The 21,918-nt window shown below is 37.9% G+C and overlaps 1 protein-coding gene across 5 annotated transcripts in view; it reads left to right on the forward strand.

Moving 5' to 3' along the window:
• Positions 1–21,918, forward strand: part of CDKAL1 (CDKAL1 threonylcarbamoyladenosine tRNA methylthiotransferase) — a 673,848-nt gene that overhangs the window by 368,170 nt on the left and 283,760 nt on the right. For all 5 annotated transcript variants that reach the window (XR_015722607.1, XR_006779269.2, XM_087858100.1 and 2 more), the window contains one exon: positions 11,989–12,155. Coding sequence is in view for 3 of the 5 variants with exons in the window: in XM_087858100.1 (XP_087714226.1) it covers positions 11,989–12,155 (167 nt within the window). In the remaining 2 variants the exon portion in view is untranslated. The remainder of the gene's footprint in view (positions 1–11,988; positions 12,156–21,918) is intronic.

A 21,918-nucleotide genomic window follows, 5' to 3' on the forward strand; every position in this document is an offset into this window, starting at 1 on the left:
GGGACGCCTGGGTGGCTCAGTCGTTAAAGCATTTCAGCTCGGGTCCTGATCCCAGAGTGCTGGGATCGAGCCTTGCGTCAGGCTCCCTGCTTAGCAGGAAGCCTGCTTCTCCCTCTCCCACTCCCCTTGATAGTGTTCCCTCTCTCGCTGTCTCTCTCTCTCTGTCAGATAGATAAAATCTTAAAAAAAAGAAAAAAAAGTAAAAAAATACAGGCCAAATTTATTTTCGAAGATAGTTTGATTAACCCAGTGTATGCATATGTAATCATTTCAACTTATAATCAGTGTAAAAATTCTTAATGTTTACATTCTTTTTTCATACTGAATCTTCAGCATTTGTACACTTACAGGACAGGTCAGTCTGGACTAATTATATTTTAAGTGCTCCTTAGCCACATATGGCTGATGGCTATCGTATTGGATAGTGCAGGCTTATACTCTTTAATGCGTCTCATTATGTTATTTATGCATTGTTTTGGTTTTCTTAGTCATTTCTTATTTCTAGTGCTACTAAAGCTTTCTTTCTTTTGAGATTTTAGTTGGTACTTGTCACGTTGTAATAATTATAGTCAAAGTTGTATAGAGGTTGTCTTTGAGTCACTGAATTGGTATAAGAAGTATTATTTTCGAGTTCCTTCCTTGGAAGTTAAGAGATTAATTCTTATTCCTGCTCTGCTACTGGTTATTGTATAACTTTGGGTAAGTCCACTTAATCTTTCTGATCTTCAGAGTCTTTGTTTATAAATGAAATGGATAAAGTCTTGCATTTTCTAACTAGACAATTGTGATTTTAAAAATTATCTTTGTGTTTGTTATTCAAATACATTGATTAATTACCCTCATATGTGTCATGTTAGGTAGGCATGGTACCTGAAACAAAAAAGATCTGATGGAATCTGTTTTCTGTGAATCATGGTTAGTGGCCAGTTGATAGATCGTGAAGAGAGAGAAAAGTGACTTTAATTCACTCTCAAGTATAGAATTGTTGAAGTCTTACATCATAGCTGGATATAATTGGCGAGCCCTGAATTGGAATAATTGGGTCAAGGAAAAAGATGAGATCATTGGGGTATTGGTTTGTTGTTCTCCTCAGTGTCACCAAACAACTGTGTTTTATCTTTCTTTGAAAAGTGGAAAAATAAGAAATTATCATTTTTACCCCTGTGAGGGTGGTTATTTTTAAACGGCATTCACATTTTCCCCTTAGGCTAGAGGAGAGTTAACATTCTATTTTTAAATACAGAATAGTAGCTATCTAGATTAGCCTCACATAGCAGAATTTAATGAAGGTCATTGCACTTAATTATGCTTATAGAACCACTTAAATTAAAACACATTGACTTCGTTCGTTGATTTAGCTTCTTTCAAGTGTTTTATGAAACAGAAAAAAAAAGATGGACTTTACTAATATTTATTTAATCACAGGGATTATTACTTGTTCACATGTTAAATTATAAAACATTTCTAAAATATATAAAACTAACAATTAGTTAGAAGCTAACACAGTTTAAAAAATTACTAGCTGTATCAAATTTTAACATTTTATCATATTCAATTCAGACTTTTTAAGAAATAATTAAAAATAATGTTGAAGCCTCCTGTGTATATCTTTCCGTGATTCCAGCAATAGTTCATTATAATTCCTGTCATTTCTTCTTTCTACTTTTCCTATCTTCTTCTGGATTGCATATTAGGATTCCTTTTTATCTCCATTAATGCCTTGTAAGCTATACCTCTGATTGATTGATTGATTGATTGTGAGTTGCTCAAGGGTTCAGATATACACATTTAACTTATCACAGTCAACTTGTAAAAATATGACACTCTTTCATTATAGCATAAGAGCCTTATAATTGTATACTTCCGTTTCCTCCTTCCTTCTCTTTTTTGTGTTACTGTCATTTTTTTGTGTGTATAGACCCCACAATATATTGGTGTTACTTTTGCTTTAAACAGTCAATTATATTTTGAACTGATAAAAAATGAGAAAAATAGCTTTTATATGTACCCCCAAATTTACAAATTTCTGGTACTGGTCTTTTCTTTGTGTATTTTCTGGTGCTTTTCTTTCCATATGGAATCATTTCTTTTCTGCTTAAAGACCTTTTTTTCTTACTCTTTAGAATAATGGTCTGCTGGTAATGAATTCCTTCAGCTCTGCCTGCAGTCTTTATTTTGCCCTCATATTAATAGCTGTTTTTTGTTGTTGTTGTATTTTCATTGAATACAAAATCCTTGGGTAATTTTTCAGAGTTTGAGGATGTCTCTCCATTGCATTCTCGTTTGCACAGTCGCTGACAAGAAGTTTTCTGTCCTATGTTCTGTCCTGTGTCCTGTCTCTGTGCAGTGTCTTCCTTATCCCCTTCACCCCCAACAGCTTTTAAAATTTTCTCTTTATTACTCTTTTTCTTTTTTTTTAAGCAATTTGTTTATAATGCACTTTGGTGTGCTTCTCTTTATGTCTATTTTACTGAGGTTGATTGAGTTTCTTGAATTTGTGGTTTATACTTTGCACCAAATTTGGAAATCATTCAGCCGTCCTTTCAGGGAACCTAATTATGTGTGTGTTATTTGGTTTGGTATTGTTCTCTGTTCATTCTTACTCTCCATTCTTTCTCTCCTTGCTTCATTTTGGATAGTTTATGTCGCTAGGTCTTCAATTTCATCTCTAGAAGTTTCAAGAGGGTCTTTTTCTAATATCTTCTATTTCTTTTCTTATCATGTTCACATTTTCTGAGCATGTGGACCACATTTATGTTTTCTGTGAAAACATAAATTTACAGTAGGTGTTTTAGTGTCCTTGTCTGCTAATTTCATCATCTCTGTAATTTATCACTCTGTATTGTTTGTTATTTCTCCAGATTATAAATGTAGTCGGTGTTTTCTTTCCTGTCTGCATGCCTGATAATTTTTGTTTGGATGCTAGACATTTTAAATTTCATGTTGTTAAACATTGGATTTTGTTTTCCTTTAAGGAGTTTTGGACTTTGTTCTTTCATAGAGTTAAGGTATTTGAAATTACTTTGATCTTTTGAGGCTTTCTTTTAAGGTCTGTTAGTATAGGTCCAGAGCAGGTGCTAGTTTAACACAAATTTTTCTCAACCAGAAAGGGGGGGTAAACAAACTGAGGGCTTCAGAGGGGAGGGGGGTGGGGGAATGGGATAGACTAGTGATGGGTAGTAAGGAGGGCACGTATTGCATGGTGCACTGGGTGTTACACGCAACTAATGAATCATCAGACTTTACATCAGAAACCAGGGATGTACTGTATGGTGACTAACATAATATAATAAAAAAAAATTAAAATAAAAATAATTAATTAAAAAAAAAAAAGAAAGGCAAAATAGCCTTCTAAGGACTCTATCCAGTCAGTAATGTATTCTAAGATCTTTCCGTCAGCTTCTAGGAACACAAATCATTCTTGGTCCTGCATGACTTCTAAGACTTGTGTGGCCCACTGCTTTGCTATGATTCTTTCCCCGGCCTTGGGATTGTTTCCTCTCATGCATGTCCAGATAGTACTCAGCCAAAAATTGAGGGGAGTCCTCTGCTGATCTTTAGAGCTCCATCTCTGCACAACTCTTTCCTCTATAATAGTTAACTCTGTGTACTGTAGCTTTCTGAGTTTCAGTCTCTTACTTCTCAACTCAGCAAGATCATTGGGCTCTGTTTGCTTTCCCCTTTTCTGCACTGTGGCCTAGAAAATGCCTTAAGGAAGTAAGATGGGTAATCATAGGACTCACCCTGTCTGCTTTTTTTCAAAAATCACAGTCCTGCCCTGCCTGTTATTACTTGACTGATGATTGTTACTTCATACATGTTGTCAAAATTTCTAGTTGTTTATAGCATTAAGGCAATTCCTGTAACAGTTAATCCTTTGTGTATAGAAATGGAAGTCCTCACTGTATTTCCTTTTAATTAAAATTTTGTGTTGTCATCAGTGTGACCAGAGACCACAATTTATATGGGATATTATACATTCTTCCACTGAAACACCCATTGGTAGATATAATTTTGATTAGCATAGCGTGGTCAAGTTACAGATTTGGTTATTGGTATGTATGTTATTTTACTGTAATAGATGGTAAAATCACCTTTTATTAATACCGCCTGCAAGTATTTGTAATGCTTCCTTTTTAGAAATTTTAAATTGATGAGGTAGCTGATCATTAAATCTTTGATATGTGGGGTATGTATCAGACCTTTCTATGCTGATTATTCTTTTTTCCTTAAGGCACGGCTACCTGCTTCTCCATAGAACTTCCAAACTTTTAAATATTTTCGTGTCTTAAAGTTGTACCTTACTCTTTCATCATGTAGGGGCATTGCTTACCACCCAACCTCCCTTTTCTTTTACATTTTATTCACCAGAAAAAAAAAAGAAAAGAAAAAGAATCTTCACATTTCAATGACATCAGACCTGGAAAGGGCACACTTAAACATTTACAGGAATATTTTAACCCACTTTTTGGTCACTTGCCAAAGTATAGTCACTGAAAAGAGCCAAACTGATCTGAATTATGCTATTTATCACTATAGTTACTTGGTGTGGGGGTAGTAGATTCTTGAGGGTGAGCCTGTTTTTTCTCTAATGAAGGAAAAAGGAATTTTTCCTTTCCTTTTCCTGACTCATAAGAAAGGATTTTATTTTCTTGTTCTTCTTTGTCCTTCCTTCTGAGATTGTAGCAGTGGCTCTAACTCTGAAGACTGTCTGAGTTTGTGGCAAATGTTGGTTTGCTGGATGTCACCTGAAGTGATGTGGAATGAGAAGCTGGGGGCTCCTTAGTAGTCCTTAGGCTCTGTTGAAGGGAAAAGAACAGAATAGATAAAAGACCGAGACCACCTCCTTTCCCTCCTTTCCCCCTAGGTGCTACCAACTAAATGGCATAAATGTGTCACTGGTCTTCGATTCCTTTTACTTGTTTCTATTTAATTTTGTGAGTCTGATTTCAGGCATTTTGGTCAATTATAATAAATTCTCCTTCCAAAAAAAAGAGCGAAAGAAAGTAATTTCTTTTAAGCAGACTGGACATTGACATTATCTGTTACTCCTTTTCCTCTTTCTTATATACCAAATATAGTGATTTGAGAATTCTGAAATGGCACCGAATATTCATGAGCTTAAACACGAAAATATCTTAAAACACGGAGTTATTGAGAGCTTTCACTAGCAAGTATAATATACATGTTGCATATTCATTGCCTATGACAGTGAGTAGGTTATCAGCATGTAATTTTTGTTCCCTTAGCTCTGCTCAGTGAGCTTGAACCTCTTGCAACCACTTATGTCACCACTGGCTCCCATCTTATAATTCTCTCCCACCACAAATTCCTCTCTTCCACCACTTCACCCCAACCACACTGACCTCATTGTGGTTGCTTGGGATCTATAAACATGCTGATGCTGGATCTTACATTCCCTCTGCCTCAAGTGCTCTTCCTTCAGCTAAATGCATATGGTGCACTTACGGCCTTGGTTCATTCAGGGTTCATTTCATCCCGAGTCTTCCTCAACTACTTGTCAAAAGTAACAACGTCCTGACCCAGCCACTTTATCACTCATTCTTTATCCCGCTTTTAAACATTTTATAGCACTTACTTATACTGGACAGTATATTATTCATCTTTTAGCTTATTGTGTCTCTCACGTGAATAAATTTCATTTAAGATCTAGCACAGTGTCTGGCGCATTCTAGTACTCAACAGATAGTTGGTAGATGAAGAATGAGTGATGAATGAGTGAATAGACCTAAACTGTCCACCTGATGCACCTTCAAACTGAGTATAAAAGTGTGATAGAAAGTAGAAAACTATATCTGCTGTGTAAACACTTGAAATTGATTCATTTGTTTTATATTCAAAGTCGAAATTCCCTAATGGTAACTACAGAATTTCTGGTCCTATTTGACTGTAGATTTGGTGGAGTTCACTGTTGAGAAAGACCTTTAGGAACATAAAACATCAGTAATAAAGATACTCTGTCCTTTTAAAACTTAAGTTCTATTTGTCCTTCATTCTGTAACTGGGTTGATTGGCCTAAATAATACAAAATGCTTTGCTTCTTTCGTTTCCTTTATGCTCTAAACTGTTCTCTAACTCTAACTTAGTCTTGGAATCTAGAGGAATTTTTATCCATCCCCACAATCACCTGATACTAATTTTTTTCTGAGCACAAGATACTGTGTTGTAGGTATCTTGTTCTTTTTTCCCTCTTCCTACTTCCTTTCGTATCTGTAATGTTTGGACTTCTGGGAGTTGAGGCTGTTGCGATATTTTTAAAGACAATATACCATCTCTCCGCATATCCTGCTAAAATACCAAAGGGCCCATTCATAGCCACTGCTGTCTGTATCCACTCTAGGGGTATTGGAAAAGCCCATATATGGCATAAAACACACTGTGGGATTAAGAAGATAAACTTAATCTGCCTCATTGAGGCTTATTGCCGATTTTGGAGCCTGGGGAGTCAGATGCCTTGTTTTCAGAAAGTGTGTCATCCTTTTGTGGCGTTTAGTTTGTTTTTAGCTTTCCATTATTTCCAGATTCTTGTAGAAGTATGAAAATAAACAGTATTCTCTCTGATTATGACCTTTCGAAAGAAATAAATTAAACAGGTTGCTTTTGTTTAGCGACAACACGATCAATTTATGTCAACAACTTCTTTTCTGTGGAACACTGTAATCACAGAGTTCAGGATGCTCTGCAAATACTCTGTTAACTCTTGCTTCTAAAGCAATAAAAAAGATAATTTTAAAGTTTAATTGTCTCTGAACTTACCCATAAGTGGAAAATCTTACTTTTAAGTAAAAAAATAGTTTGTATTCACTTGCTGTGCTGTCCAGGTGTCACTATAGGATAATGGGGAACTTTAAGCAAGACTACCAATCTTATGTAGAACTTAAGAGACCATGCAACACACTTGTGCTTATGAGAAAGAATGTTCTTGGTCTTAGAAGGTACATGCTGACATATTTAGATTTAAAGTGCCACGATGTCTGCAACTAATTCTCAGGGAAGAAAACAAACCAACCATGTGTGTTTGTCCATATGGAGAGAGAGAGAGAGAGAGCTCACGCTCACAAATGAGGCAAAATTTGGGTCCAGAGTCTGAGTGAAGGAGGTGTGGGTATTAGGTGTACTACTGTTGAAACTTTCCTGTAAATGTAACGTTCAAAATAAAAAGTTAGCAAAAAACACCTCCGTGCATCTGATAACTTTTGTTAGTTAGCGAAAGTAGTATAAACGATATAGTTGAAGAATTAGGTAATTAATATTTGTCTTTATCGGTGGTATGTCATTGTTCTATCCAGGATAGCCATGGTTGATCCTGTTACGATGCTATCTTTAGTAATACTGTCATTTCAGTTTTTTTTTTAATTGAAAAGTTTTTTATAAAATTCTTGAGCGTCCAAAAATAGGATTAGAAGGAACCAAGGAAGTTATATTGTCTAATTCACTATTAAGTGAGTAGATTAATTAGGTGGAGGACTGCCTATATATATTATTACTTCAAAACATCACCATTGTAGAAATTTCCATGACCCTTCAAATGCTTAATCAGAGAGTCGTAATTATTTATGAGTTTTCTAGGTTTTTTTTTTAAGAAGAAAAAAAACATAAAAATCTAATTAAATGTGCCCTTCTCACCCTTAAAATAGAACATCAGGAATTAAGAGCAGAGAATTGAATGCATATTAAATAAATACAACATGATGTATGTTTAATTCATATTCCTTATTGGCCTTTGAGGAAGATGGAGATTGAGCGCTGGAATGGGATGGTGGAGAAAGAGAAGGAAGGGAAGGGCAAGGACAGGAATGGAGGGAACAAGACAGGAGAAGGGGAGAGCTACCATGTTCTGAGGAAGAAAGACTTAGCAGATTTTGAGGTGACTTTTTCTTTTTTAATTCGGTGTCATGGATAAAGATTTTCTGGCTGTCTGGTGCTCTTTAACTTTCAATCCCATAAATCACTGTTTACAGTTTTCCTGTTTTCGTAATCCGTACTTTTAGAGACTCTACTCCCAGTGGAATAAATGAATCACCTTAATATGTTAGAAATTTTCCAAACGATAAAGCAAGAGCCACTGGAGGAAAAAATCAGTTCTCTGATTAGGTGAAATCAGTCTTTGCCCATATTTTCATGTATGACGGTAAAGCCCCTACGTAGGACAAGTTACAGTGAGTCCTAAGCTTTTGAAATTGAGTTTTGGCAAAGTTTGATTTTCCAAAAACAGATTTTCTTTGTTGTGAGACTTTTATTGAGGATATTATCTTTCTTTTACTGTTAACCTTTTATGTCTTCTCCTTTTTCTGTCCTCTGTCATCTCAAATTACAATGGAGCAGAGATCAGAATCCAGCTGTGAAGTTTGCTCTCCATTCGGGGAAAAATACCGTGTTTCAACTATAGGCTGATCCCTAATTACTTGGGTAAAATGATAATGGATTCTAATAACTGAACTTTTTAGAGGATTTTCCCTGGTAGGATGCATTTCATTTCTTCCTAGTATTCGCTTGTCTTTTCACCAGAATTAACAACAACAAAAGGATGGTAGATGATCTGATGAAACTTATGTTCATTAGAAGAGGCAGAATGAACAATTTCAGGAAAACAAACAAAAATCAGATGGATGAACAGTTTTAGGAAAAAGTAAAATCTCTTCTCCGATGCTTATAAAAAGCTAATTTCTGTCTCCCACTTTTCCACCTCCCACTTTCTTTTTTTGCACATATTTATTTTTACAGGCCTGGGAGTTTTTACTGGGCATTCACTCCTCTTATCTCAGTTCTTCCTGCTTGCGTCTCTTTTTTTATTTTCGTGTGGTTTTTTTTTTTTTTTTTCTGACACGTATTCATCGAAGTCCACGTTGGAGAGCAGACTGGGCCTATCTTATTGTGGCTGACATCATCCTCACTCTGAGCCAGCCCAGCTCCCCTCTCATTCTGGTTTCCAAGGCTGTGTTCTCCAGTCCCCACCCCCTCCACCTCCACCACCACTGATAGGGATGGATGTGAAGTTCCCAGGGTGTCTGTTAATGTCCCCTTGCCAGTTCCTGGATAATAGCCAGTGTTAGCTCACAGAAGCTTAATGATGAATCCATATCTGTCATGAGCTGGGATTGATGCAGGGCACATAGTAGGTAAGGGCTTAATAAATGTTTGATAGACCAATAAAGAAATGAATGTGCAAAGGAATATAGCTCATAACTGAGGTCCTTAAGGAATGAAGCTGTTTAGGCAAGCCCTTCTGTCCATAAGTATAGCCAATTAAGTGTGCAGATGGAAGCATGCATGTGTCCCAGTCTCCATTAGTGATCACAGACTGCAGCCTTCACTTTTCCCTGGTGAATTCATATGCAAGCTGACCTGACAGGAACTGCTTGCACCGTGAGTAATCACAGGACTTCCCAGAGAAAAGGATGTCAGGACAAGGATTCTGCATTTAGCTTCACCATTAGTATGAAATGACTTTCTAGATCCTAACGATTTGCAGGATCAGAACTCCTCGGAATTCTTGAGATAGAGCCTTGGAAAATCTGACTTTCTCATGTCGATTAAGAGCAAGATCATCTTGGACACATTTTGGGGTGGAATTGGCAAGGCCTAATTCTCCGAAAGTCCTGGGATTTCACATTTTGCACATGTGCTCTCATTTCATTGTGTTTTAGCCCAGGTTGCTATTATGTAGAGCATTTTAGCAGCCTTGATCTTGGAGACATCAAGACCATTATTCCCGTTGTTGCTGATTTAGTCTTACAGCTGCTTCCTCTTTATGTGATTTAATTTGAAGTTTCAGCCCACCGGGGGGCTATTGGTCCCCACCTATGCAGCTTTAAGAGCTGGCTGCTGTTTTCTGCATGGATGTTATTTCCATTCCTATTCATCGTGATTTTTCCCCCTTCTATATTCATCTAGCAACAGCAAGGCACTGTTCCAGGAACTCGCTCTCTCTACATAAGGCGTAACATGGAACCATTTGGATGGAAAAATTATAAATTAAAATTATTCTGTTCATTTTAAAATATTCATATTGTGTTGCTCAAGTGCCAGTAACTGGAAAATCATGGATAATGTCCTGTTTTTATAACCTCTTTCAGAGTGTTTTAAAATCTGTATATGTTGTTACTTAGCCATCTCTTTTCCTGGAGTGGATTTTGTGATAAGATTAAAAACAAACCAAAAAAAAAAAAAAAAAAAGGTTGTAGGAGTCCACTGTCTGATGATATATGTAATATTAAAATAAAGATGATACCACTAATTGTAACCCTTCTTTTTAAAATAGAAAAATATTTACTCCATGTGCAGAGAATACTTATAAAACTGTCAGACTAGAAAGGTGACCTATGAACATGGCAGACTATTTCTTTTGAAGAGAAAACTTTTTATTAAATGATTAAAACTAAGCAAATGTTTATTGATTCCTGGAACTACATATTTAATTGAAATAAAGAAAACCCATATATTCAAAGCACTACCGATTTGCAGATACTGAAAACATCTTCAGCTTTTTAATTCGGGCTGGTTTCTTTTGATACCTCCAGCTCTCTATGCTGTTATTGATTCTTTAATTTCAGGAAACTAAAATTTTATTTCTATCGTTGTATTTTCTGTGTTGTATGGGTGTGTGTGAGGATGTGCATGTCTCAGAAAGATAGACCAGTAGGGCAAAGTGAAACACGTTGTTATGTGGTTTGGCTGGTTTTTGGTAAAGTAAATAGATCTCTTATTCTAGAGGAAAGAATAGTTATTGGAGATCTCAGCTTCATGTATATTTTTCCACCTCTGTGGAACGCATTAAAAATAGTAAAGATCTTTACTTTTCGCTTCTCTTTTCTGTAAGTTTTTAAGTTCACATTCACACAAAAGCCATGTGTTTTATTTGTTGTCTCTCTTGGCTAGGAATATTTAAATGTATGTTTAAAATTCTTCTCTTCCATCAACTAAAGACAATTTAAAATTGTAATTTGAAGACTCTTTCTAGAAATGTATACTTTTGGGTCAGGCTGTCGTCTTTGTGGGCCTGGTGTGTGTGCTGAGGTTCTCCTGAAGCAACAAATCACTTTAGCATGAGCAAATTTCACAGGGCTATTTGATTGTTGGTCTTAGCTTTGTGTGAATCATTTGGCCTTTTAAAATAGGCTAATCCTTTAATCGAATACGCTTTCAGAAAGGTTCTGAAAACCTGGATGGCTCTTGCTAACTCTGTCTTATTCATTTTAAATAATACGAGGTTATCCAGATGTATTTCTTTTTGATTTTTGGAAGGGTGTTATTGCAGGCCATAATATTTGAAGTCAGGCTTCTTTATGATAACAGTAACAACAAAACATATGTACATTCTCGTAAAGTCTGATTGATGGAAAATAGGATGCAAGCTGTCAGTAAACAGGTTCTTGGACACAAATACTTAGTTTATACAGCAACCGACTTCTCTGAACGCAGCAATCCAGAGCAATCTATTCTTAACCGAATAAAGAAAACAAATCAGAATAGTTACTGCAGGAGAAATGGGTACCTCATAATTAATAATTTCTGAGTTAAACCTTAACTACACTTGACATTTTTCTTTGGGTTGGTGACAGGCTGATTAGTGAGTTAACTCCTGATAGTACCTCTTCTGTGCAGTGACTGTTTCAGTTCCAAGGCTTATGGTGCTCAATAAAATAGGTATTCATTGTGATGGGATTGTCGCTTTAGTCCTGATCAAAGTGCTTTGGAGGAAGCACGGTTGAACTGATTGGCTGTGAATGTTAATCACTCCATAGGACACACCGATAATTTACAGCATTGTTGTAACTCTCTGGTGTTCATAAAATGAACTTAATAACCCAGTGCCACCATGGGATAAGCTGCTTTTTCTCTGCAATTGAATACCCAGACTGCCTGCATAATGGTGGGGAGTAATACTGCATTAAAGAGGGTGAGCAGCTGTATGATGAAGGAAACAGCTCTGCAACAGATTTGTTAATTATCTCCTTTGATTCACAGAGGGTGTTTGTGAGATATGGTTGACCAGTGAAGACACAGGGGCTTACGGCAGAGACATTGGCACCAGTCTCCCCGCACTGCTGTGGAAACTGGTTGAAGTGATTCCTGAGGGAGCGATGCTGAGGCTTGGCATGACAAATCCACCCTATATTTCAGAGCATCTGGAGGTAAGGAAAAGCACCCCATTTCCCTGCTGACACAGACACGAACCAGTCCGGACAGTGTGGCAGCCTCAGCATCATCACATGGGTTACATTGACAACCTCTTGCACATTATTTTATTTATTTGTTTGTTTGTTTGTTTATTTATTGTGGTCGCACGTGACTAAGAATGAATGGAGAATTTCAAATCCTCTTTGTCAGTCTGCACGTCTTGTTTTCGCTTGTTCTCCATTAATTAACGTTGCTTGGATTTTCCAGCTCTTGCCATCTCATCACAGTTGTTTGTTTCTTCTGTGCAGCCCCTCAGACTCCCATTGCATAAATGTGCCTTGGTTCCTCCACTCAGTACCCTGGTCTGGCCTAGTTCAGACATGCTAAGACATTGCGTTCATTTTGCAACCAGGTCGTGAGTACATTATCCGAACTGCTGTTAGCCCTGTCAGTAAGATACTGGGCTGCGAGTCTGAGGATGTTTTTAGTCCCCTCCCTTTGTCTGGAGATAGTTAGGAATGAAGTGGAATCCGAGAGAGACAGAGCTTGGTACTCTTTTCCTTGATTCTCTTGTGGTCACTGTGAACATGAAGGGGTTGTGGCAGTGAGAGATGCCTGGTCTCATTTGTATCCCTTCCCCAGGTCAGATGTGTGCCCTCAAGGAGCTTCCCGTGAAACTAGAAACATGGGCATGTGAGCAGGTTACCTGGTGTCTGATGACAAATGCTCAGTAAATACGAGCAAGGAATATGGATGGACGAGCCACCATTTCAATGAAAAAGCACATGCCAGGACCCATGACAGCTCTTTCAGGAATAAAATAATTACAGTGGACCCATAGTTATGGATAAGAAATCTAATAACTGCTGTTAGAAAATTAATGCAAAGTATAGAAATAAGTCACTTATGTTTTTTATAATCAGTTGTATTCTTTACAGTTACTTTGTGCAGGAAAAAACATTCCAGAATCTAAAAGCAAGCATAGCTGCTCAAATTTAATGCACAGATCCCAGAGAAGAGTGAACAGTTGCAAAGTTTCTGTTGATTCGATTTGAGGCCTATACTTGGCTGAAGTTGTGCTGAGAAGCCTCCCTGATATTAGCAACGTGTCTTAGAAATTCTGAAAACAGGTTTGGTAGCAATCTGATTGTTAATTTTAAATATACAGTGAAGAACTTCAGCAATTTCAGTTTTGTTATTCACATATTCCTTAGCCAGATCTTTTTAGTAAAGGTATATGATTGATAGGTTAACTTTAGTACTTTGGACAGTGGGGGACAGTTAAGATTTGCTATTGAAAAATAAGTTGCAGGTGTGTCAATTTATACGTAACCCTTTGACCCAACACTTGAAAAAAGCAAGTGACTTCTCTGCAAAAATCAAACATGGTAACTCCTGCTGCATTTGAAGTAAATGGGAGGCACCCACCAGGAGATATGCTAGATGTGTGATTTGAAAAAAAAATCTCATCGAGGAACCCAGGGAACCATAGTACTAGAATCAGCGAAGTTCAAGTAGGGAGTAAACATAAGGGGGGAAATCATGCACAGGCTCTGAGATGACTGAATAAAGTACCTCTTGGAATAAATTCAGCTCTTCAATTAATTGCAAGGTTACAGAAACGAACGCTGCATTTATAGCAAATCCTGCTGCCAGTATCTAAAGAGGTACTGGAGCTGTTGACCTCCAAATGCATGCTCCAGGAGAGCTTCTGAAAATCAACAGAAGTTGCTAAACATAGCTTTACACTTTACTTGGAAAAACACCAGATGTTTAGTTCATAGATTGTGGTTGGAGTGATAACAAGTTCTGATTGTCATGACGTTACCCTTTTAAGACTCTCGCTGTCAGATACCTGTAATGTTGGCCTTGCCTCCTCCATCGTCATCTTTACAAGGCAGGGACCTTATTATCATTTTCATCTCTGGATGTACCCTACCCAGTGGAGGTTCAGCAAACGAATGAATCAAGAATGGATAAAGAAGAGCCGTCTTCAAAAAGTAAATTATAGAGCCCGCTCTATAGCCTCGAACTTTCAAGTCTAACATTCTGGTCAGAGGAGGCTGCAGAAGATGACAAAGTAAATGAACTTCAAGGATGAGAGTTTGTCCCAAAGAAAGCCACTCACTCCTCTGCCCTTGATACACTGGGAGTCATCGTACCACACCAAGGAAGAAAGCAACCCAAAGGAAAAGAGAGCAGATGAGACCAACAAGCCAAGTTATGCAAGAGGAAAAGACCCATGCCATCTGAAAGTAAGAGCTTGAAAAGTCTTCCTTTGGCACTTGGACAAGACCTTCACACCTTGACCTTGGCCGTTCTTCTCATTCTCCTTTGAGTGAGTCCATGTTCCCCAAACACGTCATTCATTGTGTTACAGGAAAGGGAACTGAGCTGCAGAGACTCCCCTGGCTCCCCCGTAAGAAACAGGACATCAGGAAAGGGAGCCCAACCCCGCTGAACCTCGGCCCGTGCTCACCAATACATTGTGCTTCCCCATTTTCCTCTCGCTAAGCCTAGGGCACTCTACTGAAATTACCTGACTTATCTAGAGAGTGCTGGAGAGAGTTCGCCAATAAGAAAAAAAGGAAACAGGAGAAAAAAAATCAAAACAAAACAAAAATAACACCAGTGAATGACAGATGGTGATGTCTTTTAAACTGTGGGGATAGAAGGAACCCACTCTTGAAATAACTACTCTGATGCTTTAATACCCTCACAGTGAGGGTTCCTTGAGAATTGTATTGGTAGGACCATGCCTCCTTAGGTTTCTGGAAGATGCTCCATGCTTCAGACTTTAATTAGAGAGCACTTCACTGGGCTCTTTTCCTTCCCTTTCTTTTCCTTGTTCTGTTTACTTCACATTCATCTGACTCTTGCAGCCTTTCTTAAAACCCTTTTACCAGTGTGCTTGCTTGCATATGTATGTATGTATTGAATTGAACAGCTTAAAGGGGAATTTTTTTTTTTTTTTTTTTTTTTTTTTTTTTTTTTTGTGAGTGAAAGAGAGTGGTGGGGGGCACAGAGGGAGAGAGAGAATCTTAAGCAGGCTCCATGCCCAGCATGGCGGGACTCAATCTCACAACCCCAACATCATGACCTAAGCTGAAGTCAAGAGTCGGATGCTTCACCAATTGAGCTACCAGGTGCTCCACAAAGAGAAAATCATTTAAAGGAAAATATCAAAGGTTCTGTCATTATTTAAAAGTATAAGGTGGAAAAATAGATCTGTTGATATTACTTTTTATTAAATCTCCATAGGAACAGAAGATACATATTATAGTTAACATAGGATGCACTTTTAAGGTTTTATCACGAGTCTAGGGGCTCCTGCCTGGCTCAGTCAGTGGAGCGTGTGACTCTTGATCTCGGGGTCATGAGTTCAAGCCCCACGTTGGGCATGGAGCCTACTTAAAAGTCTAGCATTACGTGTGGCACTTTATGTAGTAGGTATTGAATAAATGTGTGGTGAATAAAAAGGGAGGGAGGGGGAATTCTTAATCCTTAACAAGCAGGCAAATAATCACGTGTTGTTTGGAACATCTACAAACCCGAATTTTAACATACTGCTGCCTTAAAAAATTAACTTGAGATTCATTTTAAATGACGAGATAGCTGACAAAGAGATATCGCAAGCATTCATACTTATGTATACGTATTTTGGAAAAGCATCCTAGAATTGTAGAAACGTAAGTATAACCTTACACAGTACTTATTAAATATGGACATGAGGTCGAAACAATAGATAAAGCAATGGATGGAAACCTATCTTCGCGCATCTTGGAGACCTCAGCACCTGTCCATTACCCACAGGAAGAAGACATGCTCTTTAGCTTGGCATACAGTGGCCTTAAGATGCCTTTTTCCAGTGCATCCCTGTGTTCTCACCCCCTAATCCCCTGCGATGCCTCCTGTATAGTGTGGGTTTTTCATACGCCTGAAGTTTCTACTTTAACGTTTTCTCTTTCTGTTCTTACCACACAGCGGCCGTCGGTAATAATGAATGGATCAGACATACTGGCATTTGCTACTGTATGTGTTAACGAACGCATGGCCCCTATCATGGCAGATAAGAGAGATTTTCGCTGTTTTTGCTCTTCTATTGATAATACTAAGCTAATAACCTTGGCATATTGCTCTCGAATGGACTCTGACCTTACAGAAGGTGGTGGGGCTTGTGGACTTGACCACTCTTGAACCACATTGTTTAGTGTTGCCCTCCTCGTCGTAGGTAGCCCGCAGCTAAGTTACTAATTCAGACAACATGATACCCGTGAACCCCACAAGGCATCTTGAGGCCAATGGCAGTGACATAGGGGCTCCCAGACCTCAGGCGCTGGATATCACTGATATCTTTCTCAAGACTGCGTAAGAAGAGCATCAATACAGTTTATTGACTGCTCATTATTTTCAAGAAGCCACGCTGATTGCTTTCCACACATTCTCTCTTTTCCTTCTTAAAATAAGATACCTATAGAGATATTATTCTCCTCATTTTATTGATTTAGAAGCTACATCTTAGAACGCTGTAACTATTGGTCAAATTACATAACTAGTTAGCAGCCGGACTGGTTTCTTATCTCGTCTGATTCTATGACGCTTTCTACTGCACCGAGTCTCCACAGAACCTTCTCTAATGCTTCCGCGATTCCCTCCCTGCTCTGTCAGACTGTCCAGCAGACCTCTGTGGGCGCTCATCATCGGGCTCTGTGATCACTCATTTACACGCAAACCCAACCGAGCTGTTAGCATCTTTAGGGAGAGGCAATCTTGGTCACACCTTTGTGTTTCAGTGCCTGTGTTGACATGCCGAGGGAGCGTGTACGGAATCATGTGCTCGCTCCGAAGTTTGCTGTTCCTTGACTGCACGTCTCATGTCCACGTTGAAGTATCTTCCTATCTGTGCCGAGCATCTAGTTGTGGAAGACTTTGTGGATGGTTGGCACGTGTCTTTCTCACTTAGCAGTCCCACTTCTGTGAGGAGGTACAAGATGGGGAAGGAAGATCCATCTAAGGGATGCGGTTTACTTATTTCCCCCCTAAAATACCATAATGATAGATAGTATCCTTAGAACTACCTGCAGCAAATGAGCTCACTGTGTGATTATTTAACTAATAGATGATCTGGGCTCTTAGCTTCTTTCTTCTCCTTCCTGCTCCTCCTTAGCTTTCACTGTTTTATGTTTTGTTTTGTTTTGTTTTGTTTTTTTTACAATCTCCCATCAGAGCAGTCAGCAGAGGATGGTCAAGAAGGAGAAATTAAAATCAGGCAATTTGCCTTGTTTTTCATTTTATGGGTTGGCTGGTAAGGAAAAGATACTAAAGCTGTTGACTGGTAAGGGATATAGGAAGTATCTATGGATTTTATTTATCTAAGCCATTCTGGTTCTCCCTGTGTTATGAATAATTTAAAATGTTAGCTCCCTTAAGATTCCTGTATCTCTTAAAATTGTATCCGAATTTTAGTACATCACTTACGGCCTGGTCCAGAGAGGGCAAGTTGATTAATCTGGAGCACAGATTCTTGTTATTAAGTACTTAACTACATTCGAAGTTATGAGCAAATCAAATTACTTACTTTTCAATTTATATTACTCTGTAAAATATCACTAAAAATGCTATTCACATTGATATCATACTATATTTTATTTAGCTTCAGTTAAGATGTATAGTTTTTTTACAAGATTTACATTTAGTATATTTATGTTATATCATGTAAGATTGATCATAAATAGTGGTATCTAAAATGTTGCATCTGTGTTTGGTTGAGAGATCTTGTAATGACTAACAGTTTTCCGCTACCCTTGGTTTTTGTATGTTTACTTCCACTTAAATGAGCTTATATCCTAACCTAATTGGATATTTATCAAAATTAATTTATCTGGTAAAAGACAATAAATATGCCACATGGTAATTCATGAGCATTAATAATACGTTTGGCTTGGCAGACTTCTAAAAACTGCCTCACAGTTTCAAAGTAATAGCAAGTTCAGTTCTTGCTCTGCTTCTGTTGCGTCAAAGCAATACAGAATTTCCACACTGGAGTCAATAATTCACATGGGGGCCCTGAAAATTATTTTTCCTTATTGCTTATACTTTTCAGAATAACAGAAAAATATGCAAATAGACTTTGTGCTGTTGTTTACAAAATATTTCCCCCTTCTGATAAAGGGAAGGCCATGCTAGATTTATTTTAAGCAAGGAAGTGGAGAGGAGAAATCTTCTGTTTCTGCCATCCATATTTAGCTTTGGGACGTCAGTGCATGATTTGATCTGACTGTTGGCACCCATTTTCTGGCCAATTATAATCCTCAGCACTGCATTGTGAACCTGGCATTTGTGAATTTCAAGAGGTCCCTGACACCTCTAAAACTGGAAGGCAAAGTTTGTGCCTATCTGTAAATCGAGGGGAGAGAAGCCTGCATCCAATACTAAAAGGCTTGGTATCCATAATAAAAAGCTTATCAGGCTTTCCTGGGAGCCTGATGCTGAGTGCTGGGAGCAGCCCTTCTGGAAGGAGAGCGGAGGCCCCAGCTCTGTTTGCCAAATGACTTGACTACTTGTGATGAAAGATGAAATTAAAATGCTCCTCCGTCTAAGCGCGATTGCAGGCTCCTCCCCACAGTACAGTTCTGTAGCCTCGGAGGGGCCTGGGCCTGCGTGTCAGCGAAGCTTCCGTTGGGCCTTCTCACACCCTTCCATCTCTGCCCCTTCATTCCTGTGATCCTCACTTGTTCCCTCTCACGTTCCAGCCTCTGAGCTCCAGTGCTGCGCAAGGAGCCTAAGCTTTTCTCAAACCCAACAGCCCCTCAGAAAAACTTCCATAGCTTCGTGCTTCTTACTCGAGTCTCAGTTTGTAATAGTCCATCTGGGTGATGAAGCCTCGTGCTTCCGTGCAGACCCAAGGCCCCAGAAAAGAAAAGAACTCGGAAACAGACAGATGTGATCTCAGCAAATGACTCTTTGTTGCTGCCGTCACAGCCAAAAGACTCAAAAGGTTTCATCAGGGATTTTATTTATTGTCCCAAGTTTTCAGGGGAAAATGAACTATTTTGTGGATGAAGGTTCCTCATGTTGAAAATATTGGTTACCTCTGTCTTCCTGAGAAGCACAATGGAAAATGCATTGTTTAAAAATTCTATTTATTTGGCCATCAATAATTTATAGAGACGGTGGGCTTCACTGATGTTCTTAGTTCCCGTTTCTGAATTACCAGATAGCAGAGGTGGGAGTCTAGACCCAGTGTGGGAATATAAATCATCAGATCATTTTTGGTTACCATAAGATGCTTTAATCACTTTGTAGTAAAAGCTGTCTGTATTTTTCAATCTCTGATATCATTTTCCCCCCTTGCCATTGGCCTAAAATTTTGAATATTGCTCATGAAATCCCATGACATGTGTATATTCATTCTTTTGGGAATGAGAGGGTATTTCCTGAGAGGAAAAGTATGTAGGGATAAAACATGTGTCAAAATGATAAGTGAAAAGGCCCCAGCAAATGCTTTATAAAGAAACTGATACCATGGTCAAATATATGGAACTATATCTCTCTGTATAGATATCTTTTAACAAAACAGAATACTTTTGTGTATATATATGAACGTGTATGTTAGAAATTATATAATATATAATAGATATATATAATATGTAACATATATATTAGCTATATTAAGAATTATATGTAATGGAAATTATATATATGAAATACTTTCTAGAATACTTCTAGAATATTCTAGAATACTGGAGAAGCCTGGAAATTTACATATTTCAGTTGTGGCATACAAATGTTCCTGTTCCATCTTTTAGTATTCCTGTGTATATTTCCATTTATAAAGGAGGGCATTAGATATGTATGTGGTTTAATTTGCATCTTAAAAGGCATTTCACATTGCCATTCCCCTGAATCTTTAATTTCACAGGAGTAGCTGAGAAGGCTTCCATGTCACCTGTCAAAATTAGTATAGTTCAAACTCCACAATACACCATCTGTGGGCTTTATCTTCCTCATTAATTTAGGAAGTCACTTATGCTCAAACCATTGAGAAAAGCTGCCTTTGACTTTCCTTCATAAGCACAGAGAGCAGCTAACACACAAGGCAATCAACGGTCATTCCTTTACACTTTCCTTTTGATTCTAGGATCATTTCTCTATTGATTTCTTTGCTCTGATAGCCAATGAAAGGCTACCTTAGCTACTTGCTAATTCAGCACTTAGTAAAATGAAATCCTCATATTTTATATCAGGTGGGTAATGGAATTTTCAGATGATTCATGGTGTAGAACAGACAGGTTGGTAATGAAGTTAATGGTTCATGGAATAGTAAAGTGACATTCCGCATATTTTTCACAAAGTAAAGTGCAGTTTCTTAGTTTGCTTCTATTGGTGTCTAATCTACTGAATTGTTTGTCGCTTCTAGGTCCTGAATATATCTGTTCTTTTCCCCACATCTTCCTTTGGTACCACAATAATAATCGGCATGAAAATGTTAAGGTTTCAAAATTGAAGTCCCAAATTCTGTAATGTCATTTAACAGTAAATAATGATTGTGCCCTAGATTGGAAGCGTAAAGGTTTTTAAATTACTGTTATTGTTAAGAACTTCTTTATTTGCATGTCATGTAGCAAAACTGTCAGATTAAATGGGCAGGAGTAGTCCATGTGTAATCGGTCATTTTAGCGTCAGAGTTGCTGCATGTGGTCCAGAGAAAATCAAACTGTAATGTTGAAAATAATTTTGAATTATTTGTTCATTAATTTAGGGGGAAAGTCTGTTCTGTTTTTTCATTATAACGTGTGTTTTTAAAAAATCACTGAAAAGTTTGTTACATGTAAAGCAGTGTTTGATTACAGAAAAGTACTGTGGATAAGTCTATCTCTAATATACAGCAACAAAGAAAGAACTTCCTAATTACATGTTAAAATATATCTAAAAAGCAAGCTTTGTATCAACTCTTATTACCCAGTGTCATATGGAATATCAGCCTCCATTCTGATCAGTTGAAACTTCAGACATTAAGCTTTGATTAATGTATTACTATATTTTCAGCCTTCGTTTTTTTCCTACCTCAACAAATCCTTGTTTTTTGTTCCTCTTTTCTTCTATTACTATGTGTCAGTTTCCTAAGGTTGATGTAACAAAGTACCACAGACTAGGCTGCTGAAAATAACACATATTTATTCTCGCCCAGTTTTGGAGGCCAAAGGTCCAAAGTCAGAGTGTTGGCAGTCTTAGTTCCTTCCTGGAGGCTCTGAGTTGAGAATCTGTCCTATCTCCCTCTCCTAGCTTCTGGTCGCTGCTGGCAGATTTTGGCATTCCTTGCCTGGTAGACACGTCACCTCAGTTTCTATGTCAGTCTTCATGGTGTTCTCCTCTCTGTCTATGTGTCCAAATTTCCTCTTCTTATAGGAATACCAGTCATTGAATTAGGGCCCACCTTAATTAAGTTTGACCTCATTTAAACTTTATTATATCCACGGAGACCCTGTTTCCAACTGATCATATTCACGGGTACTAGGGATGATGACTCCAGTAGATCTTTTTTGAGACCAGTGCAACCCACAACAGCCTTGTTCTGTGATAAACAGACATTCTCTAGTGTGCCATTTTAATTTCCTTGTTTTATCTATATAAATATCCGTGTGTGTGTGTGTGTGTGTGTGTGTGTGTAGTTAGTTATTTTCTTAGTGGTTGTGTTAGAGATTACAGTTAATATCTTAATTTGTAGAAGTCTGCGTTGAATTATACCAATTTTATACTCGCATGCAAAAACTTTGC

The sequence above is a fragment of the Ursus americanus genome, chromosome 32 (genome assembly GCF_024610735.1).
Source record: "Ursus americanus isolate L20-20 chromosome 32, mUrsAme1.1.p, whole genome shotgun sequence".
Taxonomy (NCBI): domain Eukaryota; kingdom Metazoa; phylum Chordata; class Mammalia; order Carnivora; family Ursidae; genus Ursus; species Ursus americanus.